This window comes from Bos javanicus, chromosome 8 (genome assembly GCF_032452875.1).
Source record: "Bos javanicus breed banteng chromosome 8, ARS-OSU_banteng_1.0, whole genome shotgun sequence".
NCBI lineage: Eukaryota > Metazoa > Chordata > Mammalia > Artiodactyla > Bovidae > Bos > Bos javanicus.
Window position 1 is genome coordinate 27,603,902 of NC_083875.1, and position 27,328 is coordinate 27,631,229.

At 36.2% G+C, this 27,328-nt stretch overlaps 1 protein-coding gene across 5 annotated transcripts in view; it reads right to left on the minus strand.

Moving 5' to 3' along the window:
• The window catches only part of CNTLN (centlein), a 352,113-nt gene that overhangs the window by 193,098 nt on the left and 131,687 nt on the right, over positions 1-27,328 (minus strand). For all 5 annotated transcript variants that reach the window (XM_061425221.1, XM_061425222.1, XM_061425223.1 and 2 more), the window contains 2 exons: positions 15,629-15,762; positions 5,257-5,419 (listed from right to left, as the gene is read on the minus strand). In XM_061425221.1, coding sequence (XP_061281205.1) covers positions 5,257-5,419; positions 15,629-15,762 — 297 coding nt within the window. The remainder of the gene's footprint in view (positions 1-5,256; positions 5,420-15,628; positions 15,763-27,328) is intronic.

Genomic DNA, 27,328 nt, shown 5'->3' on the forward strand with positions numbered 1-27,328 from the left:
AGAAATAAAGACAAGTATTAAGTAAAATGTTCTAGGATTAGAATGTAAGTTTGATGTAAATGAACACTGGAAGTCTGAAAAGTAGCATACTGTTTATTGATGATAAATAAAATAATGTGATCATTCCCAAATTTATAAATCCTTAACTCCATAGCTGAAATATTTTAGGGGTGGGGGGACCAAGTCTAATAAAAAAAAATCTGCAGGTCAAAAAGTTTAAAGCTGCAATGCTGTAGCAAAATAGAGAAAATCAAACTTGTACACTCAGGAGAAACACTAACTAAAGAATACTGGTAAGGGCTCTTTTTACAGAGGATGGTAATAGGCTAGGCTCCCCTTTCATTAAAAAGAATGCAATGGAATTTTTTTGAATAACATTTAACTTAGATATCAAGACAAATTCTCCAACATTAAAAGATATTAATCACTGAAAGAATTTTGAGTAGAATGAATAATGCAAGCTTAAAAAATCTATTACAGACCCATTAAGGACAAAACCACATTATTCTATGTATAACTGAATATTTTATAGGCTTTATAATACAGTTTAATATTGTGAGTTCTGGACTCGAACTTAGCTAGATTTGAGTTCTGCTACTGGTAGCTGTTTGACTTTAGACAATACTCCAAGACTCAGTTACTAGATCTATTTTTTTTAAAAAGGATACCTTTATTAATATACCACACAGGGTGGGTGTGGGGCTTAAAAAGTGAGGCAAAAGCCCTTTTCCCAGTGGCTGATACACAGTAAGCTCAATAAATGTTCACCATTATTAATATATTGTTGCTGGAGGTGACTTACGTTCATACCTCAGCTTAAATAATATATTTGCCTCCATGCTATTCATAAACAAAACATATTTCCATCACATCTCCCATTATTATAGATAATGATTCTTGGAAAGGACAATCATAATCCTGGGGGGAAGGTATATGTGGTTTCAAAAGTCAGATCAAAGTTCAGATTATAATATATATTCCAATAGGAGTACAGAAGCTCTACCTCTCCAAATTTAAAAACACTGACTCACTAGGAAATTTATGGCTTTGGCCATAGTTCACATAGAAGAGTTATAAGAAATTTATCTCATTGATGTCTTATCTTCTCAGAATAAACATCATTGATATCACTTCATCAAGGAGAGTCCTTTTCTATCCCTAAACTAATAACCTACCCCAGGTATGTTCCCATTCTTCCTACTACTATTAGAACATGTATCATTATTATACTTCCTATTTAATGTCTGTTATCAAACAGATTTAAGCTATGAGAGGTTAAGAATAAAGACAGTAAACAGGTCATCTATGCAGATAACTGGGAAAGAGATTTCAGGCAATGGAACCACATACAAAGACCTTGAAGGTGAAGAATACCTGGTATGTTCAGGTGAAAAAACAAAGTTAAACATGGTCAAAGTGGAGAGTCTAAGAAGAGAAAGTAAAAAGGAGATCACAGAGATTAACGCAGAGCCAGATCATCTAGCATCTCACAGGGTGCATGTAGTAAGAACTCAGATTTTACTTTCAATCAGACAGGAAACCAATAGATAGAGTTTAAGAGAGGATTGACTTGATGTGACTAACCAAGTTTCAGCAAGGACATTCTGGCATCTATGTTGAGAATGAACTCAAAGTGTGTAAGGTCAGGAGCAAAGAAACAAAGTAGACAACTATTACAATCATTCAGGAAATACAAGTTAGTGGTCATAGCAGGAATAGGGGGAAGTAGTAGGATTCCAGACACGCTTTGAAGGCAGAACAGACAATAGTTTAGTTTTGAATATATGAAGTTTGAGATGCCTATTAGGCATCAAGTTAAAAGATGCTAAGCAGGCAATTAGATATACTCTTTCCTAGAGTTCATGGAAGAAATCCAGGGTAGCCAATCAAAACTAAGAGTCATCAGCATAGAGCAGTGTGATTTTGAAAGCCTAGGTGAGTGGATAAAATCACCTTGGGTATGAATTTAATTGCTTCTTGTTAGAAACAAAATCGGAGAAGGCAATGGCACCCCACTCCAGTACTCTTGCCTGGAAAATCCCATGGATGGAGGAGCCTGGTGGGCTGCAGTCCATGGGGTCGCGAAGAGTCAAACACAACTGAGCAACTTCACTTTCACTTTTCACTTTCATGCATTGGAGAAGGAAATGGCAACCCACTCCAGTGTTCTTGCCTGGAGAATCCCAGGGACGGGGAGCCTGGTGGGCTGCCGTCTATGGGGTTGCACAGAGTCGGACACGACTGAAGCGACTTAGCAGCAGCAGAAAGAAACAGAAAAGGAACAGTTAGACATTGAAGGAACAAAATCACACAACTGTGATGTGTTGTCAGGCAGGAGAAAAAAAAAGTGTTTCAAAGGACAGAGTTATAAACTGTGACAATGTGGCTGATAAGTAAGGCAAGATGAAGACTGCCAGAAGACAACTGAATTCAGCAATGTGAGAGACACAAATGATTTTGAAAAGAGGAATTTTAGTGAAGTGAAAGTGGCAAAAACTTGATTGGAATAAGTTCAAAAGAGAATGGAAGAAGAGAATTTTGAAATAAGATAACTCTTTTAAGGAATACTGCTGGAAAAGGAGCAAAAGGAAGAGAGGGAAAGGGATATAGTAAGGTCAACAAAGCTTTTTGCTGTTGATTAATTGTTCTGTTCTTCCATGCAGATCAGAAACATAACAGCATGTGTATGTGTGTGTATATATAGTTATTTATATATATATATATATATAGTTATAAATGATCCAGTAGGGAAAAACAGACGCTGTCAAAGAGATGGGGAACACCTCTTTCTGTAGTCATGTATATAATAAAAACTTGAAGACGGAGACCTTGGTAATCATCAAGTTAAATGCTGGTAAATCCACACTGTACTTTACATGCACCTACTGGAGCATGGAGAGGACAAGGAGGAGAGCAAGTGCTATACATACCATCATGGAAATAGACCCAAAGCATATAATTTGAAAACAAGTTTAAGGACAGTAAAACAGCAAATTAATATTTAAAATATCAAGTAGTTTGATTGGTGCTATGTGTATAGGCACACAGATACACAGTATATAATACATGGAAAAGGTCTGGAATGACTATTTAGATGATTACCCCTGGGGAAGGAAACAAAATGAACTGAGTTGAATGGAAGAGAACTCAAATTGTTACACTAGCTTTATCAGTACTTCTATATCATTTCAACTTTTATAACAATATATTCATGTAAATTTTACATAATTTAAAAGGTGATATAATTTTAAAATATTCTGTTCTTCCAGAGGAACTCTAGGATACACTCTCAAATATTAAGAACAATAAAGTCTGGGGCAAGGGCTTCAGGCAGAAGACCAAAGAACTTTTTTTTTACACACCTTTGAATTTTTGTAAAATGTATCACAAGCATGTATTACTTTGGTAATAATCACTTTAAATAAAAGTGTTTAAGTATTCAGTTATGTGAAATGATACTGAATCTATTAAAGTTCTCAGGTAGGTTATTTTTTAAAAATGATTGCTTTCTGCAAAGGCTGCAAAGGAAAATCAACCAAAAATTAGAATTAAGACTTAAACAATCTATCTTAAATTTTAAGTTAAGCAAGACTGAACAAGGAATCTTAGAACAAAAGATTGAAAAAGTAAATAGCAAAAGAAATACTGCCTTTTTCTTCCACCTTACCAAGTTCTTTCTTGCTGAGAGGAGAAACACCAAAAGTATTTGCACATGAGAGAAAAGCATTATGAACTTTAACAACAAGCAACCCTAAAGATACATTTTAATACAAACTGCAATGAGTTGGGGGCTTTCTATAGAAAATTAAGGGAGAAATGTTTGTGCTAAATTCATACACAATGAAAAAGAGAAAAAATTGAAGTTAAGTAATAATGTCTCAGAGAAGGCAATGGCACCCCACTCCAGTACTCTTGCCTGGAAAATCCCATGGATGGAGGAGCCTGGTAGGCTGCAGTCCATGGGGTCGCTAAGAGTCGGGCACGACTGAGTGACTTCACTTTCACTTTTCACTTTCATGCATTGGAGAAGGAAATGGCAACCCACTCCAGTGTTCTTGCCTGGAGAACCCCAGGGACAGGGGAGCCTGGTGGGCTGCCATCTATGGGGTCGCACAGAGTTGGACATGACTGAAGCGACTTAGCAGGAGCAGCAGCAATAATGTCTAATTTTTCAAGTCAATTTAGCAATGGAGTCTGGTTTAGAAACCAAAACACAATGGGCAATCCCACCATATAAAATAAAAGCACGGAAATATTCTATTCAAAGCAAAGAGGATGGGCACTGCCCTAATGTGTGGTACCATTCACGTCCTGAAGGAAACTTGAAGGGAACACAGAATTTAGTCAAAAAATCTCTGTTTTGAAGCATCATTTGTTTTTTTTTTCATTTGAAAATATGTGTTTAAGGTTTACTTAATAGTTTCATTTCATATTAATTACTGATACTGAATTTTCACAGTATCAGCATTTTCTGGAAAAAGAGTAAGTTTAAATAGAAAAAACCCCAAGTAACATAGATTATACTGCTTAACCTCTCTAAGCCTTGGCTGCTTCAACTCTTGAGAGGTAATAACATCAATCTCAGAGAGTTGATCTATGTAGAAACTAAGTCATTTCTGTAAATATATATACTAAACAAAAACTTCAATAAAAGCATTTTTTAATTGCTAGCTATAATTATTGCTGCTGAATCAGTCAGCATACCTGTTCAGCTGGGTAAGACTTCTTGAGGGGCTCCTTAAACAACTATAAAGTAAAATGACTACTTAAACACACAAAACAAAGAGAGAAAAATCCTTGGCAAATATTGATCCTGAAGACCTCATCAGCATACCCATTTGTGTTTGTGCAGATTTGCCAATAAAATAATGCACAAATTCTATAATGAAAGACTGCTTTAGGTCATAAACTAGAATCATACTTGATGAATAAATTCCATTCCCCAAATCCTTCCTGGTCTGCAGGATGCAATCCTAGTATGTTTCACAGTAGATATCAAAACTCCAATTTATAAAAACAATATTCTACAGAATAAATTTGCATATATATCTTAAATGTTTCAGCTTTAACAGCTATAAAGAAAACTCACATCCTTTTAAATATTACCAAATTGAACCATACTTCATTTTTAATTTTGAAGAAGCAAATAAAAGGGAGTAATAAAGAAATGTTGAAATGTGCAAAAATTTGAATTCTATATATTTTTATAAGTTCATGCATATAAATTTACATTTTTACGACAGAATAAAAGCATACTTTTTGATACGATATACTTTCAGCTGTGTGAACATCTTCCTGGTTCCTCAGTACTTTCTGTGTGTCCATATTCAGAACCTGAAGCTGCTGGATCAGCTCGGCTTGCTGTGCTGTATGTGCACTGTTCTGTTTGTAAAGATTCTGTAGCTCCTGCAACTCCTTCCTGTGCAAAGCAAGCAATACATAGAGAGAAGCATGAATAAAGATCATCTCAGTTAAATAATTGTGTTCATCTAAAGTTACAGATCGGCCTCCAATTTTACTGCAGGCAAACATGTTAATAAGAGAAATAACATATAAACTATTTAATATTTTTCACATATACCTAGCAAGTATTGATAGAGGCACTATGACTTTCAAAGCCAAACACTTATCAGTTTTCTTTTATAGCTTGATCATAATAAAGTCCTCAATATACAGACATAGTACCACCTTCTTACTGAAATTAAGTTACACTTCAGCTCTAAGAACTGATACACACTGATGCCAAAAATCTGATAGGATAACTCAATGTTCATTTTATATTATACAGAATCTAAATGTAGTAAGAACAATCCCAAAGGTAAATTTAGTTTTCAAACAAAAATTTCTTAAAGCACAACTAGTTCGCAACTTCAGAGGCCTGAGCTGGGATTCCTGTGACTCCTCTAATTGAGCCTGAAGGAAATGATGAGACAAAAACGTCAGAAGGAAGGGGAGCAATACAAGGTGTAATCAGTTCTTCCACCCCACCCAGGGTGGTAAGTAGAAGGACAAATGAACTGGAGGGATAGTATTCAAGGCATAAGGGTCCAAGAAAACCATACCTCTGGATACAGGGTTCCAGATTTCCGTGGTGGTGAATCCACCACATATAAAACTGGAACATGTTTTCTAAAATAAACTTGCAGAGAAAAATATTTACATTTATATTTCATATAAATATATAAATATAAAATATATATAAATATATATCACAGTGCATATTTTGAAGACTATTTTTAATGGAAACTTTTCTTTACTTATAACCCCAAACTGGTGATTCGTTCATGTAAGACAAATCTTAAAAGAAAGAAGAAACATAAAAGATATGCAGACACTTGTTCAATATGGACGACTATTAATATGGGAGAAATGAGCTGTGTTTTTTTTTAATCTATTTTATTTATTTATTTTGCTGTGCTATAGGCTTGTAGAATTTAGTTCCCTGACCAGGGAATGAACCCAGGTCACAGCTTAAAAGGCTGAGTCCTAACCACAGGACTGCCAGGGAATTTCAGAGCTCTGCTTTTTCAGAGGTTTAGAATATTAATGCTCTCCAGATACAACAGCAACCCCTAAACCCACACAGATACATGTAGATAAACCATCTGCCTTAGTCCTTTTGATATTAACAGAACAACACAGACTGGGTAGTTTGCAAATATCAGAAAGTTATTTCTCATAATTGGGCAGGCTGGAAGTCAGACATGAGACTGCCAGCATAGCCAACTGAGGGCTCTCTTCTAGGTTATAGACTTGTTATATCCTCGCATCTAGTGGTGGAAGGCAAAGGAGGCTCTGGGAGGTCTTTTTCAAAAGAGCACTATTCTTTTGTGAGGGTTCCACACTCATTACCAAAGCACCTCCCTGAAGATCCACCTCCTAATGGCATCATATCAGGCATTAGAACTTCAACATATGAATATTGAGTAGACATAAACATTCAGACTACAGCACTTTTCTGTACTATTCAAGAAACTGAAATCTGCAGAAAATAGTAATAAAATGGTGGAAGGGAAAGAAGAGAATCAATAACGGCACAATACCTTGAAAAAATATAAAACGAGAGAGGGAGGGAAAAGACCCTTAGATTATTCTTCTCTCACTAACTCTGCCATTGAATTGAATCCCTCAAGTAAGGAGCGAGTACTTAACCTTCACAGTCTGTATTCTAGGATACATGGGATAAGACAGTTGTTGAATGGATGAAATGAAAATGATAACATAAAGAAGGACTGTTAAGAAAGAACGATATCAAATAGCAGTAAAATATATAAGGAGAGAAGTTATTTGGAAACCTAAAACTATGTAAAATAAAATTAATTGGTAGGTTCAAACTTGAGAAGTTCCTCCAGACATGGACTAAAAAAAATAAAGATATGGGTTGAGCTGAGAGCATGCTGAGAACTAATGACATTTCTTTCTATCTCAGGAAGAATGTTGATTAAAAATATTGTGTTGCTGATTTACAGTGATGCTAAGGGACTGAATGAGCCACAGGATAAATTATGAAAAAATGTTCCCGTAGACATCAAATTTGATAGCAAAGACTGACAAAGGGTTTCAGACAGCTTCAAAAGATTATTTTGCAGTTAAAAACCCTCACTGTTACGCAAAAAAAAATTTGCTTCTTCATATTACATGTGCCTTTCTTCTATCCTAGGCCTTCCCAGGTGGTGCCAGTGGTAAAGAATCTGCCTGCCAATGGAGGAGATGCAAGAGACACGGGTTTGATTCCTGAGTTGGGAAGATCCCCTGGAGAAGGAAATGGCAACCCACTCCAGTATTCTAGCCTGGAAAATTCCAGGGACAGAAGAGCCTGGCAGGCTACAGTCCATGGGATTGCAAAGAGGCAGACATGACAGAGTGCACACATGCAGAATTTCTCCTCTCCTAAAACCCAAACAGGAACTGGTAGACATCATTAGTAATAGGCCACTCTAATGGCAGAGGGCAAAAAACAAAGGCAATTCAAGCAATGACTCTTTTAAAACTCTTGCCAGGATATGACATGTGTCACATTCACTCTCATTCCACAGGCTAAAGTAAGTCACATGGCTAAATCTGATGTTAATGGGGGAGAAAGCATACTTGAGCAACAGAGAAGGTTTTGGTAAAAATGGACCTTTAAGGTGAATCAACTCCGAGTACAGGAATAAACACAGATGAGTAGGAAAGTTAACTGATGAGCACTGAAGCAGTATAAAAACCTAAACCTAAGTATCTTTAGGCACAGAGATGAATGTTATAAATCTTGAGACACAAAATTAGGAGTTAAAATGGCTGAATGTAAGTATTAAGTATACACAGCATCATGTCAAAACCAACTAAAAATGAAATGTAGTTTAAAAAAAAAAAATCACCTTCCAAAGTTTTTTCATGCCATTTCTTTCTTAACTTTAGAAAGTTGGTTAGTGGTTCTTATAGAGAAGAAAAAATTATCTGAGATTTAATAATTCCCTCAATTTAACATCAGTGTCTTATTTACCATTCTATTATAAAAACTAAATTTATTACCTATAAATAAAAATGCTCAATTATAGTCCCTTTTATCTAAAAACCCATTTGCCTACTCTTCAATCTATAAATATGTTTTGAAAAAAAGAAAGAATTATTCTAATAAAATTTTACTGGGTATTATTTCTCCAGGATTGTATTTCAGCGTGATTTTCCCTCTGTTTTCTTTGTATTTTTCTATATTAACATGTACCGTTATATTAAAACAATTATGTACTTTGTTATCATATAAATACAAACAAAAAAAAAGTAGCAGTGATAGCATTAATTTCAGAGAAGTTGGAACTCAAGGCAAAAATAATCATACAGAAAAAAAGTACAAAGTATAATTCACAATAAAAACAAAAGAACTTTGTTGGACACTTTACCCACCAAATCATAGCACATAAAAGAAAAGAGCACAACAAAAACTAATAAGCAATAAAAGGAAAATCAGTTGTAAACTATATGGGAAAGATTCCATTTAAAATAATAACAAAAACCATGTAATAACTATGAGTAAATTTAAGAAGAAATGTCAAAACTCACACGAGGAACAAAACATCTCATAAGGACACAAAGGTATTGAAACAAATGGTATGGTGTCCCATACTCTGGACAGAAAAACTGACATTATAAAGATTCAACTCTCCTTCAGTTTGCTTTTCAATTTGATGCCCTAATAAAATAACAAACACAAAATAAGCCAGTTAAACTAAAGTTTACATGGAAAAATTAATAAGCAATAAATGCCCAGGAAACCTGTGAAAGAGCAGAAATGGAGAATGCGTCACATATTCTCTTATCCAATTTTCATCATCTCTACAATATTACTAACTCTCTAGTACTCTTAGCCTACTTTCTGGCCTGAAAAGCCAATCTCTACAGACTACATTACATTGGCTCCCAGTCTTCTGTGTTTTAATTTGAGTAGGTGAAAGTGCTGGCCAACGATTAGAGAGTAAAGGAAAAAGAGGTCATGGTATTTCTTTTCCTAGCTCCCTCTCCACTAAGCCACTGTTGGCAGTATCTCTGTTCCTCTATCTAAGAATACTTCTATGAGACAGCCCTCCTCCCAGGGCTAGACTTGTCACAGAGATCTGCTAAATCTTCTCTCACAGTGGGAGAAGGAAAAGGTGGGACGAGTTGAGAGAACCACAAGGAAACGTGTACATCATCATATATAAAATAGATACCCAATGGGAGTTTGATGTATGATTCAGGGAACCCAAAGCTGGTGCTCTGTGACAACTTGGAGAGATAGGGTGGGAAGGGAAGTGGGGAGGGGGCTCAGGAGAGAAGGTACACATGTATTCCTATGGCCAATTCATGTTGATGTATGGCAAAAAGCATCACAATACTGTAATTATCCTCCAATTAAATTAGGGGGAAAAAAGCTTCTCTTCTTGGCCCTTCTGGCCTAGTTGGTAGTAATAGTTGATGATAAGAACTCTGACAATAGGGAATGCACTTAGAAAGGCAACCTAAAACAGTATAATGTCTGTGAAATATACACATGAAAAATTATGAGAAATAAAAGCAATTAATAAACTAATGGGAAAAAATATTAATAGAGTTATCTTATACCATTTGAATGTCTGAACTACAGAACAGAGATTAGACTGTTTAAGAGATTTCCAAGATAAGCATGCAAGATAAATAGTATATACTGCAAAAAAGAAAATTTCAAGTAAATACATGAATCAGTGTAAAATTTAAACAAAATAAAAAGAACAGTTTTGAAAAGTACTGAGAAACTTACAAACTAAGAGCATCAAGCAGACTAAGAGCTGTTTTATTGGGAGGAAGATAGGAATAAATAATTTTCAGATTTCTTCTAAAATTAAGATTCTATTACTATTTAGAATTACCTTTTTGACTTCATCAATTATTGACTTAAAAAAATTATACCATGAGTGGATAAAGTCAATCATCTGTCATCTGTGGAGATATACTTTTCCACATCCCTATAATACGATCTTTAAAATGAGAAACTATGGTTTTTTTTATCATATATAGACATATGTGCATCTATAAATGTATATATTATATTAATCTATTAACCAAGCAAAACTCCTGCCCATATATATATATGTAAAACAATACACTAAATATATACAAGTAAATACTAAGTCAGTTAGTCAGTTCAGTCACTCAGTCATGTCTGACTCTTTGCGACCCCATGAATTGCAGCACACCAGGCCTCCCTGTCCATCACCAACTCACAGAGTTCACCCAAACTAATGTCCATCGAGTCGGTGATGCCATCCAGCCATCTCATCCTCTGTCATCCCCTTCTCCTCCTGCCTTCAATCTTTCCCAACATCAGGGTCTTTCAAATGAGTCAGCGCTTCGCATCAGGTGGCCAAAATATTGGAGTTTGAGCTTCAACATCAGTCCTTTCAAAGAACACCCAGGACTGACCTCCTTTAGGATGGACTGGTTGGATCTCCTTGCAGTCCAAGGGACTCTCAAGAGTCTTCTCCAACACCACAGTTCAAAAGCATCAATTCTTCGGCGCTCAGCTTTCTTCACAGTCCAACTCTCACATCCATACATGACTACTGGAAAAACCATAGCCTTGACCAGATGGACCTTTGTTGGCAAAGTACTGTCTCTGCTTGTAAATATCTGTGTATACTATAATTATATATGAAGTTAATAATACTTTTTAAAATTTATTTATTTTGCTGCTGCTGCTAAGTCGCTGCAGTTGTGCCCGACTCTGTGCGACCCATAGACGGCAGCCCACCAGGCTTCCCATCTCTGGGATTCTCCAGGCAAGAACACTGGAGTGTGTTGCCATTTCCTTCTCCAATGCATGAAACTGAAAAGTGAAAGTGAAGCCGCTCAGTCCTGTCTGACTCTAGCGACCCCATGGACTACAGCCGACCAGGCTCCTCCGTCCATGGATTTTCTAGGCAAAAGTACTGGAGTGGGGTGCCATTGCCTTCTCCATTATTTATTTTAATGGAGGCTAATTATTTTATAATATTGTGGTGGTTTTTGCCACACACAGACATGAATCAGCCATGGGTTTACATGTGTTCCCCGTCCTGAACCCTCTCGCACCTCCCTCCCCATCCACTCCCTCTGGGTCATCCTAGTGCATCAGCCCTGAGCACCCTTTCTCATGCATCGAACCTGGACTGGCAATCTGTTTCACATATGGTAATATACATATTCAATGTTATTCTTTCAGATCATTCCACTCTCGCCTTCTCCCACAGAGTCCAAAAGACTCTTCTATATATCTGTGTCTCCTTTGCTGTCTCGCATATAGGGTTATCGTTACCATCTTTCTAAATTCCATATATATGAAATCATACATTATACAATATACATTATACAATTAATGTATATACATTAATTATTGTATGTATAATAATTAATGTATGTACAATATAAATTATACAATATACGTTAGTATATTGTATTGGTGTTTTTCTTTCTGGCTTACTTCACTCTGTATGATAGGCTCCAGTCTCATCCACCTCCTTAGAACTGATTCAAATGTGTTCTTTTTAATGGCTGAGTAATACTCCATTGTGTATATGTACCACAGCTTTCCTATCCATTCATCGGCCGATGGACATCTAGGTTGCTTCCATGCCCTGGCTATTATAAACAGTGCTGCAATGAACACTGGGGTACATGTGTCTCTTTCAATTCTGGTTTCCTCGGTGTGTATGCCCAGCAGTGGGATTGCTGGGTCATATGGCAGCTCTATTTCCAGTTTTTTAGGAATCTCCACACTGTTCTCCATAGTAGCTCTACTAGTTTGCATTCCCACCAACAGTGTGAGAGGGTTCCTTTTTCTCCACACCCTCTCCAGCATTTATTGCTTGTAGACTTTTTGATAGCGGCCATTCTGACTGGTGTGAGATGGAACCTCACTGTGGTTTTGATTTGCATTTCTCTGATAATGAGTGATGTTGAGCATCTTTTCATGTGTTTGTTAGCCATCTGTATGTCTTCTTTGGAGAAATGTCTGTTTAGTTCTTTGGCCCATTTTTTGATTGGGTTGTTTATTTTTCTGGAATTGAGCTGCAGGAGTTGCTTGTATATTTTTGAGATTAATTCTTTGTCAGTTCCTTCATTTGCTATTATTTTCTCCCATTCTGAAGGCTGTCTTTTCACTTGCTTATAGTTTCCTTCATTGTGCAGAAGCTTTTAAGTTTAATTAGATCCCATTTGTTTAGTATTGCTTTTATTTCCATTACTCTGGGAAGTGGGTCATAGAGGATCCTGCTGTGATTTATGTCGGAGAGTGTTTTGCCTATGTTTTCCTCTACGAGTTTTATAGTTTCTGGTCTTATGTTTAGATCTTTAACCCATTTTGAGTTTATTTTTGTGTATGGTGTTAGAAAGTGTTCTAGTTTCATTCTTTTACAAGTGGCTGACCAGTTTTCCCAGCACCACTTGTTAAAGAGATTGTCTTTTCTCCATTGTATATTCTTTCTCCTTTGTCAAAGATAAGGTTTCCATCAGTTCAGTTCAGTTCAGTTCAGTCACTCGATCGTGTCTGACTCTTCACGACCCCTTGAACTGCAGCACGCCAGGCCTCCCTGTCCATCACCAACTCCCAGAGTTCACTCAAACTCACATCCATCGAGTCGGTGATGCCATCCAGCCATCTCATCCTCTGTTGTCCCCTTTTCATCCTGCCCCCAATCCCTCCCAGCATCAGAGTCTTCCATAGGTGCATGGATTTATCTCTGGGCTTTCTATTTTGTTCCATTGATCTATATTTCTATCTTTGTGCCAGTACCACACTGTCTTTATGACTGTGGCTTTGTAGTATAGCCTGAAGTCAGGCAGGTTGTTTCCTCCAGTTCCATTCTTCTTTCTTAAGATTGCTTTGGCTATTTGAGGTTTTTTGTACTTTCATACAAATTGTGAAATTATTTGTTCTAGTTCTGTGAAAAATACCGTTGGTAGCTTGATAGGGATTGCATTGAATCTACAGATCGCTGTCGGTAGTATACTTATTTTTACTATATTGATTCTTCCAATCCATGAACATGGTATATTTCTCCATCTATTTGTGTCCTCTTTGATTTCTTTCATAGTTTTCTATGTTTCATAGTTTTCTATATATAGGTCTTTTTTTCTTTAGGTAGATATATTCCTAAGTATTTTATTCTTTTCACTGAAATGGTGAATGGAATTGTTTCCTTAATTTCTCTTTGTGTTTTCTCATTGTAAGTGTATAGGAATGCAAGGGATTTCTGTGTGTTGATTTTATATCCTGCAACTTTACTCTATTCATTGATTAGCTCTAGTAATTTCCTGGTGGAGTCTTTAGGGTTTTCTACGTAGAGGATCATGTCATCTGCAAACAGTGAGAGTTTTACTTCTTCTTTTCCAATCTGGATTCCTTTTATTTTTTTTTTTTTTCTGCTCTGCTGTGGCCAAAACTTCCAAAACTATGTTGAATAGTAGTGGTCAAAGTGGGCACCCTTGTATTATTCCTGACTTTAGGGGAAATGCTTTCAATTTTTCACCATTGAGGATAATGTTTGCTGTGGGTTTGTCATATATAGCTTTTATTATGTTGAGGTATGTTCCTTCTATTCCTGCTTTCTGGAGAGTTTTTATCATAAATGGATGTTGAATTTTGTCAAAAGCTTTCTCTGCATCTATTGAGATAATCATATGGTTTTTATCTTTCAATTTGTGAATGTGGTGTATTACATTGATTGATTTGTGGATATTAAAGAATCCTTGCATTCCTGGGATAAAGCCCACTTGGTCATGATGTATGATCTTTTTAATATGTTGTTGGATTCTGTTTACTGGAATTTTGTTAAGAATTTTTGCATCTATGTTCATCAGTGATATTGGCCTGTAGCTTTCTTTTTTTGTGGCATCTTTGTCAGGTTTTGGTATGAGGGTGATGGTGGCCTCATAGAATGAGTTTGGAAGTTTACCTTCCTCTGCAATTTTCTGGAAGAGTTTGAGTAACATAGGTGTTAGCTCTACTCTTAATTTTTGGTAGAATTCAGCTGTGAAGCCGTCTAGTCCTCGGCTTTTGTTTGCTGGAAGATTTCTGATTACAGTTTCGATTTCCGTGCTTGTGATGGGTCTGTTAAGATTTCTACTTCTTCCTGGTTCAGTTTTGGAAAGTTACACTTTTCTAAGAATTTGTCCATTTATATATGTCATATATATATATATGACATATATATATGGACATTTATATATGACATATATAAACATAATACATATATTATGTATATAAATATATTACATATTTTACATGTAGCACCAGAAACTGAAATTGTGCTTATACAAGTATGTGATAAACATTGTGATTTAAATAGCTTAAAATTTAAAATGTACACATGCATATGCATGTGTATACAAGTATGACATTTATGTATATGTATATGTGTATATACTTTTATGATTTTTTCTAACACTATTTTCTGATGCAGGTCATTATAAAATAAATTAATAGGTAGTTTAAAATCTTTCAAAACATTTAAAAACACAAGTTTTTCAAGTACTTCCACTTTATAAGCAGTACTATAAAATTAAATATTTTGATATAGAAAAAGTATTTCACAAACTAAAACTATTTAGCATATGTGCTTCTCTGGTGGCTCAGATGGTAAAGAATCTGCCTGCAGTATGGGAGACCTAGGTTTGATTCCTTGGTGGAGAAGATCCTCTGGAGGAGGGCATGGCAACCTGCTCCAGTATTCTTGCCTGGAGAATCCCGAAGGACAGAGGAGCCTGGAAGGCTACAGTCCATGGGGCTGCAAAGAGTTGGACATGACTGAGCAACTAAGCACAACACAAAATAAAAAGTCAAAACTGGATTACTCATTTATTACTCACTGTAATAATAATGAATATTATATAATGCAAGGGTAAAAATTTTATAAGGAAACTATGAATGAATGAATACATCTGAAACAGGGATACTCTTTGTGCATGCTTTTTCCAACCCTGTGGAACCTCCAACTGTCCCACTTAATTCCAGATAGTTCCAATACACAAACGTAGGTCTCACAGAAGACAAACACTGTTGTCATTCTGGAGTGTTAACAATAAATATAAAAATGCTGGCATTCTGCATAACTAAGGACATTTCTACAACATTAAATTAAGGAGTCAGAGTACTTGCCTGACCAAGGTAATATCCATATCCTTCTGCATAAGTTCTGTCTGTTTATTATTCAGCTCTAATGATAGTGCATTATATTTGCTCTGTGATACTTCAATTTCTTGCCTTGCTTCAATTAAATTGTCTTCAAAGGCCTAAAAATAGAGCATTCATATCACAATCAAATATAATAAATATTAAATAAATAAAAGTCTGTCATATTTAACTAAAAAAAATCCACAAAATAAGTGAAAAATTAATAGTGTTTTCAATTTTACTTTTTTTTTCATTTAATTAAAAGAATGTTAGTACAATCAAAGAAACTTTATATCAGTCACAGGTCATTTTTTTCAGAAACTGTAAAAGTAACATGGTCTCCTGGTGTGAAAGTTAAGAATCTAAAGCAAATAAAATTGAAAATCTATGTAGAAATTTACTTATTAAAATTTCAATAAAGGAAGGACTGTACAACAAAAAGGTTGCTAATTACATGAACGAAAAAAGAACTCATTAACTTAAATATTGGAGGAGGCAATGGCACCCCACTCCAGTACTCTTTCCTGGAAAATCCCATGGAGGGAGGAGCCTAGTAGGCTCCAGTCCACGGGGTTGCTAAGAGTTGGGCATGACTGAGCGACTTCACTTTCACTTTTCACTTTCATGCATTGGAGAAGGAAATGGCAACCCACGCCAGTGTTCTTGCCTAGAGAATCCCAGGGACAGAGGAGCCTGGTGGGCTGCCGTCTATGGGGTCGCACAGAGTCGGACTTAAATATTACTCAATAGCCGATATTTTATTATTGCCTTAATTTTAAATGCAGATACATAAACACACTCAGAGAAGAAAAAAATGGTGCAGCAAAAAAATAATAAGTTTATAATGTTTCAGATTCAGATCATGCTGAGTTCACTTACTGTGGTGAAAGTTCACCTAAAGTTCTTCAAACCTTGCCTTTTCCTCATGATAATTTTGTAAACTGTGTTTTCACTTTGAAACAATTTTAAAATTGATGTTACTTTTTTTCAAAAATATAAAATCTAAATTATTTTCATAAAGTATTAAATAAATATTTTATCTAAAACTATAAAGTGAAAAAGTGAACATCGCTCAGTCGTGTCTGACTCTTTGCAAACCAATGGACTATACAGTCCATGGAATTCTCCAGGCCAGAATACTGGAGTGGGTAGCCTTGCCCTTCTCCAGGGGATCTTCCCAATTCAGGGATCAAACCAGATCTTTCACATTGCAGGCAGATTCTTTACCAGCTGAGCCACAAGGGAAGCCCAAGAATACTGGAGTGGGTGGCCTATCCCTTCTCCAGTGGATCTTCTGGACCCAGGAATTGAACCAGGGTCTCCTGTGTTGCAGGTGGATAGTTTACCAACTGAGCTATCAAAAATACATCATACATTCATTATTTCCAATCCAAAACTGAGCAACAAATTTTAGGTCAAGCACTAAAAATCTATTATACTCTAGAAATGCTCTCATACTCCATATATTCACTGTGTAGTAACTTGAATGAATTTTTGAAGAGAAAAATACTGGGTTTTAGCCAAGATAACACTGCAAGTACATGCGTATTTCATTTTATCATGTTTCCTTTTACTGCACTTCACTGATACTGCATTTTTTTTACAAATTGAAGGACTGTGGCAATTTTTCGTCAAATCTATCAATGTAATTTTTCCAACATTTGCTCACTTCATATCTCTGTTACACTTTGATAATTCAACTCTTTCATTATTATTATATTTGGTACGGTGATCTGTGATGAATGATATTTGATGTTACTACAACTTACTTCTTCCCTCTTGGCTCAGACAGTAAAGAATCCACCTGTGGATTACAGAACACCTGGGTTCAGTCCCTGGGTTGAGAAGATCCCCTGGAGGAGGGCATGGCAACTCACTCCAATATTCTTGCCTGGAGAATCCCATGAACAGAGGAGTCTGGTGGGCTACAATCCATGGGATCGCAAAGAGTCAGTCATAACTAAGAGACTAAGCACAGCACTACAACTTACTAAAGGCTCAGATGATGGTTAGACTTCTTTAGGAATAAAGTGTTTTAAAATAAGGTTTGTAAATTGTTGCTTTAGACATAATGCTTGCACACTTAACAGACTACAGTATAGCATAAATATAACATTTATATGCATTGGGAAACCAAAAAATTTGTGTAACTTACTTCACTGCAATATTCACTTTATTGTGGCAGTCTGGAACCAAACCCAAAACATCTCTGAGGTATACCTGTACTTCTTAAATTCCCATTTATTAGAAAAGAGTAATTGTGTATATATATATATATACATATATATGTATACCATATCTTCTTTATCCATTCATTGGCTGATACAGACTCAGGTTGTTTTCATATCTTAGCTATTATAAACAGTGCCACAATGAACATAGTGGTACATATATTTTTTAATTAGTGCCTTTGTGTTCTTTAAACAAATACCCAGAAGCAGGATAGCTGAATCATATGGCAGTTCTATTCTTAACTTTTTGAAATCTCCATACTGTTTTCCACAGTGGCTGCCAATTTACATTCCCAACAAGAAATATAAGACTTCCCTTTTCTCAACATCCTTAACAGTACTTATTATTTCTTTTATTTTGAAAAAGAGCTATTCTACAAGGAGTGAGGTGATACCTCACTGTAGTTCTGATTTGCATTTCTGTAATAATTAGTGATGTTGATCAACTTTTCATATGCCTGCTGTCCATATATACGTCTTCCTGGAGAAAATGTTTATTCGGGTAGTTTGTCCATTTTTAACTGGGTTGTTTATATCTTGTTGAGTTGTATGAGTTCTGTATATTTTTAGATTTTACCCTTTATCAAATATATCATTTGCAGATATCTTTTACATTCAGTAGATTGTCTTTCATTTGTAGATGGTATCATTTGCTATGCAAAAGCTTTTTAGGATGATGTAGTTCAGTTAAGTTGCTCAGTTGTATCCAACTCTTTGCGACCCCATGAACTGCAGCATGCCAGGCCCCCCTGTCCATCACCAACTCCCAGAGTTTACCCAAACTCATGTCCATTGAGTCGATGATGCCATCTAACCATCTCATCCTCTGTCATCCCCTTCTCCTCCTGCCTTCAATCTTTCCCAACATCAGGGTCTTTCAAATGAGTCAGCGCTTCGCATCAGGTGGCCAAAATATTGGAGTTTGAGCTTCAACATCAGTCCTTCCAATGAACACCCAGGACTGACCTCCTTTAGGATGGACTGGTTGGATCTCCTGGCAGTCCAAGGGACTCTCAAGAGTCTTCTCCAACACCACTGTTCAAAAGCATCAATTTTTCTGCGCTCAGCTTTCTTTATAATCCAACTCTCACATCCATACATGACTACTGGAAAAACCATAGCCTTGACCAGATGGACCTTCAGTACAATTTATTTTTGCTTTTACTTCCCTTACCTGAAAAGACATATCCAGAATGACATTGCTAAGACTAGTGTCAAAGAGCATACCACCCAAGTTATCCTCAAAGTTTTATGATTTCATGACTTACATTTAAAATTTTAATCCACTTTTCTTTTGTGTGTGTATGGTTTGAGACAGTGGTCTAGTTTCACTTTTTTTTCCCCCATGTGGCTGTCCAGGCTTCCCAACATCATTTATTGAAAAGGCTATCCTTTTTCCATTGTATTTTCATTGTTCCTTTGTTGTCTATTAATTGCCTGTATAAGTGTGTGTTTATTTCTGGGTTCTAAATTCTATTCCACCGATGTATGTGTCTGTTTCTCTGAAAATACCATCCTGTTTTGATTACTATGGCTTTGTAGTCTAGGTGAAATCATGGACTGTGATACCAATAGCTTTGTTCTTTTTTCTCAGGATTGCTTTAGCTATTCAAGGTCTTTAGTGGTTCCATTATAAATTTAAGAAATTTTTGTTGTTTGTGTCAAAAATGTCCTTGTGATTTTGAAATGGATTGAATTGAACTTATATATTTTTAGGTCATATGGATATTTTAACAATGTTAATCATTCCAACTCCTAGGCAGAGAATATTTTTTAATTTATGTATTTTTTCCAATTTCTTAACAATGTTCAGGTCTTTTATACCTTTGGTTTAATTTATTCCTAAGTATTTCATTCTTTTGTTTTGATTATAAATAAAACTGGTTTTCTTAATTTCTCTTTCTACTAGATCTTTGTTCACATATATAAATGCAACACAGGTTTGTATGTTGATTTTGTACCCTGCCACTCTGTCATATTTATTTTTTCTAATAGCTTTTTTTGTAGAGTTTTTTCTTTATCATTTTATAAAATCATGTCATCCACAAACAGTGACACTTTTACTTCTTTCTTTCCATCTGGACTCCTTTTATTTCTTTTTCTTGCCTAATTGCTCTTGTTAGGACTTCCAATATTATGTTGAATAACAGTGGCAAGAGTAGCCTTTGTTCTGGTCCTGATGTTAGAGACAGAACTTTTAGTTTTTCACCATTGAGTATGATGTTAGATGTGGATTTGTGATTTACAACTTTATTATGATGAGGTATGTCATTTTTATAACCATTTAGTTGACAGGTGTTTTTTTTTTTAATCACAAATGAGCACTGAATCTTGTCAAATGCCTTTTTTGCATTTATTGAGATAATTATGATTTTCATCCTTCATTTTGTTAATGTGATATCCTATTGATTGATCTGCAGATGTTGAAACTTCTTTATATCCTGGGATAAATCCCACTTGATCATGGTGATGATTCTTTTAATGTACTGTTTTACTTGACTTGCTAATACTTTAATTCAGAAATTTTGCATCTATGTTCATCAGAGATATTGGCCTGTAATTTTCTTTTTCTGCGTGTTGTCTTTATGTGGTTTTTGTATAAGAGTGGAGTTAGCCTCATAAAATGAGTTAGGAATCATAATCCCCTCTTCAGTTTTTCGGAAGAGTCTGAGAAGAATAGATACTAAATCTTCTTTGAATGGTTGGCAGAATTTATCTGTGAAGTCATCCAGGTCTGGAGAGCTTTCTGATTATCATTTCAATTTCTTTATAGTGATATGGTCTATTAAGATTTTCTATTTCTTCATGATTTGATCTTGGAAGTTGTATAATTCTAAGAATTTGTCCATTTCATCTAGTTTGTTCAATTTGTTGGCATAGAGCTGTTCATAATATTCTCTTACAATCCTTCATATTTCTGTGGTATTCATTGTTATGTCTCCTCACTCATTTCTATATTTTCTAGAGTTTTGTCTTTTTTTTTCCTTAAAGAGTATAACTAAAGATTTGCTGATTTTATCTTTTCAAGGAGCTATCTAATTTCATTGATCTTTTTTCCTACTGTCTTTTTAGTCTCCATTTAATTGATTTCCCAGGTGGTTTACTGGTTTCAATATACGGTTTAAACTTGAGAAAAGTTCCATGTGTACTTGAGAAGAATATGCATTTTGCTGCACTTGGACTGAATATCCTGAACAAATCTATCCAATCCATCTGGTCTAATGCATCATTTAAGACCGTTGTATCATTGTTGAATTTTGTCTGGATGAACTATCTGTCAATGTAAATTGGGTATTGAAGTCCCCTACTATTGTGTTACAGTCAATTGCTCCTTTTAGGCTTGTTAGTAACTGTTTCACATACACTCTGGTGCTTTCTATGTTAGATATGTGTGTGTGTGTGTGTGTGTGTGTGTGTGTGTGTATGTTGTATCTTCTTGATGAATGGTCCCCTTTATCATTATATACTGTTCAATTTCGTCTCATTACTTTTTTTGACTTCAAGTATATTTTGTCTGATATGAGTATGTCTACATCAACTTCCTTTGAATATCATTTGCTTGGAGTATCATATTCAATCCCTTCACTTTGACCTTGCATTTGTCTTTAGAACTGAGGTGAGTCTTCTAGAGACAGCATATAGTCTTATTTTTTAATGCATCTGGTTACTCTGTGTCTTTTGACTGGTGAATTCAATCCATTACATGAATTATAATTGATAGATGAAAACTAAGTACTGCCATTTTACTTTTTGTTTTCTGGTTGTTTTATATCTCCATCATTTCTTTTACTTTGTATTTATGTCTGCTGTTTTGGTTTGCTGGTTTTCTGTGATGCTTTTCTCGTTTATTCTTTGTTCATTTTCATGTCTCTGCTGTAGATTTATATTTTGTGTTTACTGTGGGTTTGGTATAAAATATCTCAGTGGTTAAAAATCCTCTTTTTTTCTGTTGATAGCATCTTCATTTATGTCTATGGATTACATCCTTTTCCTCTTCCCTTTTGTTTTTACTGTCTCAAATTATCCCTTTATATGTTCTGAGTTTTTACCAAACTGCAAGTGGCTATAGTTATTTTTTCCCCTTTAATGTTTCTGCTATAATACAGTATTTAGAAGCCTATTCAAATAGAGTTAAGTTTTTCTGATTCTATTTATCCCCTTGCTAAAATACGTGTACCCTTGCCTTTTTATTTCTGATAGAAGAGCACTTTTCAACATTTCTTGTACAACAGGTATAGTTTTGATGAACTCCCTGAGCTTTTACATGTCTTGGAAAACCTTTATTTCTCCTTCATAGCTAAATGATAACTTTGCTGGATAGAGTACTCTTGGGTAAGAGTTCTTGTCTTTCAGTATTTTGAACTTGTTATTCCAATCCCTCCAGACTGTAGGATTTCTACTGAGAAATCTCCTGAGAGCCTTAAAGGGGTTCCCCTGGAGGTTGCGTTCAATTCAGTTCAGTCACTCAATAGTGTCTTTGCGACCCCATGGACTGCAGCATGCCAAGCCTTCCTGTCCATCACCAACTCCCGGAGTTTACTCAAACTCATGTCTATTGAGTCAGTGATGACATCCAACCATCTCATCCTCTGCTGTCCCGTTCTCCTCCTGCCTTCAATCTTTCCCAACATGAGGGTCTTTTCAAATGAGTCAGCTCTCTGCATCAGGTGGCCAAAGTATTAAGAGTTTCAGCTTCAACATCAGTCCTTCCAGTGAACATTCAGGACTGATTTCCTTTAGGATGGACTGGTTAGATCTCCTTGAAGTCCAAGGGACTCTCAAGAGTCTTCTCCAACACCACAGTTCAAAAGCATCAATTCTTCTGCGCTCAGCTTTCTTTATAGTCCAACTCTCACATCCATACATGACTACTGGAAAAACCATAGCTTTGACTAGACGGACCTTTGCTGGCAAAGTAACATCTCTGCTTTTTAATATGCTGTCTAGATTGGCCATGGTAGATTACCATCCTTTTCTTTTTCCTGGCTGAATTTCAAAATTTTGTCATTGACTTTTGAAAACTTAATAAAATGTGTCTTAGACAAGGTTTTTGCATTGAGGTAATTATTCTCTTAGCCTCCTGGTCTTGTATACCCAGTTCTTTCCCTCCTCTTTGGGAGGCTCTTAGCTATCACAGATAAATTTTCTGCTCCCTTCTCCTTCTTTTCTCCTTCTGGTACACCCATTACCCTAATGTTGCCCTTCTAAAAGAGTTGAATAACTATTTTAGAATCTTCTCATTTTTTCATATCTCAATCCTTTTTCTTCTTCTACTACATTATTTCTTAATTTCCATCTTTGAGCTCACTAATTATCTCTTCACTATGATCTGCTCTGTATCCAGCACTTTATAATGCATTCCTCATATCATTTACTGAGTTCTTAAGTTCTATAATTTCTGTTTCTTTTTTAGTTTTAAAATCTTTGGTAAAGTATTCCTTCTGTTCATTAACTTTATTCCTGAGCTCAATGAACTACCTTTCTGAATTTTGTGTTAACTAGTTGAGTTTCTTCATGACAGCTATTTTGAATTCTCTATCAATCAGATTGCAATGCTCCGTGATTTTTAAGCTTAGTTTCTGGGGAACTGTCATTTTCTTTTTGTGGTAAAGTGTTACTGTGGTTTTTCATGGTGCTCGATCAGTTTTTCCTCTGCTGACACATAGAAGTAGGGAACACCTTTCTGCTTTACTCTAACAATTCAACAGGTCAGAAATTAGAAGTCTTTCTTTTAATTTCCAGTAGGTGGTGATATAATACAAGTTTTGGGCTTCTCTTACTTGAGATGCCTCTGGGTGTATCTGAGAGTCTACATTTTCCATGCTCCTCTGCCTCTGTGTGGCCCTGTGCCTTCATTATTGTTTCTCGTGTCCCTAGGGTCGTTGGTGCCCTGCTTCCACAAGTGTCATAGTTGCTGCTGCCTGGGGCACTGGGATGGTGGGCTATTCCCTCATATCTGGGATCCTGAATTGCAGGTTGCACAACGATGAGGGAAGAGACGGGAGGAGGCAGGGTCCTGCAGATGCCTCCATGGTATCCAGTGTTATAACTTTCCTGTGGGTGACTCTGTGGTGTCCAGTGCTGTAATTTTCCTGCGGGTACCTCTGTAGCATTCAGTATCGTAAGCTGCACTGCTGCAGATGTGCAAGTGAAGGGCAAGAGTAAGGCCTCACTATCACTGCTGCCCAGTTTCTTGTGGCTGCAGGCACCACTGTGGCCAGGAAGATAGCATCATGTGCATCACCTCCTCTGTCACTGTCAGATTCTCTGAGATTGTGGGCACAGGTGCTGGTGTTGATAGACCAGGACTGCAAGCATGCCTCCACTGTTCCCTTCGTTCTGCATCCTCCATATTTTCCAATCCAACCATCTTTAGTGCACAGATATGCAGAATTCTCCAGCATCCTGATGTACTGAACACAGACATCTTTGTTGTGCTGTGGATGTTTTAGTAGTTGTATATTGAAGGTGAAAGACATAGATAGCTTTTCATTTGTGATGGTGCTAACTTTACAGAATATAACTTTAAACGTACATTTTTCAACCAAAAAATTATAACATGCAAGAAAGAGACAAGCATCATTCATAAAACGGAAAGAAACCAGGCAACAGATACTGTCCATGAGAAAATTCAGATACCAGATTTCAAATAGATTTCAAGAGACATTATAAGTATACTTAAAAAGCAAAAGAAAATCATGCTTTTAAAAGTACCATATCTTTTTCAAAACAGTAAAATGACAGTCTTATCCAATAGCAAATACCAAAAAAGTATATATTTTAAAACATTCAAATGGAAGATCTGGTACTAAAAAAGCACAGTGACTAAAATGAAAATATATATATATATATTAACCTTACCAGAAGAGCTCAACTTTTAATATGAATTGGTAGGAATAAGAACAAAAAATTTGAAGATATATCAAAAAATAATAAAAATGAATAGACACAGAGAAATAATGGGACATAATCAGAAGGAGAGGCAATAGAATAAGGAACAGAAAAAATACTCCAAGAAATAATGGCTGAAAACTACCAAACAATGATGAAAAACATTAATCTATACATCCAAGAAACACTACAAACTCTCTAAGTACTATATATAAACAGAGATGATCATGAATAGACACATCATGGTCAAAATGCTAAAAGCCAAAGACAAGGAGAATCTGTTAGAAACCAAAAGAGAAAATGACTCATTATTTCCAATACACTTCAATAATATTAGCAACTGACTTTTCTTCAAAAATAATGGAGACTACAGACAGAGATAACATATTAAAAATGCTCAAAGAAAAACACTGCCAACACAGATTACTATATCCAGTAATACTATATATCTAGAATACCATAGCTGGATAGAGTATCCAGAATACTATATCTATTGCCAACAGGAATACTATATCCAGTAATACTATATCCAGTAAAAATACTAACCCATTTATAAACGAAGGCAATGAGTAACACTTGCATAATGCTGAGTATGTAGCTCCGAGCACTCTTGCCTGAAAAAACTGGCAAAAAATAGTAGAAACTGTCCAGAACCAATGTTGGAAAACTCAAAATTTTACAATAATAAAGAAAACGTTGAACCAAGAAAAAGGTAACTTAAAAAATGGATAAAATATTCTTGAATTTTTTATAAGGCCTTCCACAGCTTATTCTCAGTACACTCTGTTCAGTTCAGTTCAGTCGTTCAGTCGTGTCCAACTCTCTGCAACCCCATGAATCGCAGCACACCAGGCCTCCCTGTCCATCACCAACTCACGGAGTTTACTCAAACTAATGTCCATCGAGTCGGTAATGCCATCCAGCCATCTCATCCTCTATTGTCCCCTTCTCCTCCTGCCCCCAATCCCTCCCAGCATCAGAATCTTTTCCAATGAGTCAACTCTTCCCATGAGGTGGCCAAAGTATTAGAGTTTCAGCTTTAGCATCAGTCCTTCCAATGAACACCCAGGACTGATCGCCTTTAGAATGGACTGGTTGGATCTCCTTGCAGTCCAAGGGACTCTCAAGAGTCTTCTCCAACACCACAATTCAAAAGCATCAATTCTTCAGCACTCAGCTTCCTTCACACTCCAACTCACATCCATACATGACCACTGGAAAAACCACAGCGTTAACTAGACGAACCTTTGTTGGCAAAGTAACGTTTCTGCTTTTTAATATGCTATCTAGATTCAGACACAACTGAAGCAACTTAGCAGCAGTAGTAGCAGATTGGTCATAACTTTCCTTTCAAGGAGTAGCATCTTTTAATTTCATGGCTGCAATCACCATCTGCAGTGATTTTGGAGCCCGGAAAAATAAAGTCTGACACTGCTTCCACTGTTTCCCCCTCTACTTTCCATGAAGTGATGGGACCAAATGCCATGATCTTCGTTTTCTGAATGTTGAGTTTTAAGCCAACCTTTTTCACTCTCCTCTTTCCCTTTCATCAAGAGGCTCTTTAGTGCCTCTTCACTTTCTGCCAAAAGGGTGGTGTCATCTGCATATCTGAGGTTATTGATATTTCTCCCGGCAATCTTGATTCCAGCCTGTGCTTCTTCCAGCCCAGCATTTCTCATGATGTACTCTGCATATAAGTTAAATAAGCAGAGTGACAATATACAGCCTTGACATACTCTTTTTCCTATTTGGAACCAGTCTGTTGTTCCATGTCCAGTTCTAACAGTTGCTTCCTGACCTGCATATAGGTTTCTCAAGAGGCAGGTCAGGTGGTCTGGTATTCCCATCTCTTTCAGAATTTTCCACAGTTTACCGTGATCCACATAGTCCAAGGCTTTGGCATAGTCAATAAAGCAGAAATAGATGTTTTTCTGGAACTCTCTTGCTTTGTTCGATGATCCAGTGAATGTTGGCAATTTGATCTCTGGTTCCTCTGCCTTTTCTAAAACCAGCTTGAACATCTGGAAGTTCACAGTTCACGTAATCCTGAAGCCTGGCTTGGAGAATTTTGAGCATTACTTTGCTAGCGTGTGAGATGAGTGCAATTGTGAGGTAGTTTGAGCATTCTTTAGCTTTGCTTTCTTTGGGATTGGAATGAAAACTGAGCTTTTCCAGTCCTGTGGCCACTGCTGAGTTTTCCAAATTTGCTGGCATATTGAGTGCAGCACTTTCACAGCATCATCTTTCAGGATTTGAAACAGCTCAACTGGAATTCCATCACCTCCACTAGCTTTGTTCATAGCGATGCTTTCTAAGGCCCACTTGACTTCACATTCCAGGATGTCTGGCTCTAGGTGAGTGATCACATCATCATGATTATCTGAGTTATGAATGTCTTTTTTGTACAGTTCTTCTGTGTATTCTTGCCACCTCTTCTTAATATCTTCTGCTTCTATTAGGTCCATACCATTTCTGTCCTTTATCGAGCCCATCTTCGCATGATATGTTCCCTTGGTATCTCTAATTTTCTTCAAGAGATCTCTAGTCTTTCCCGTTCTGTTGT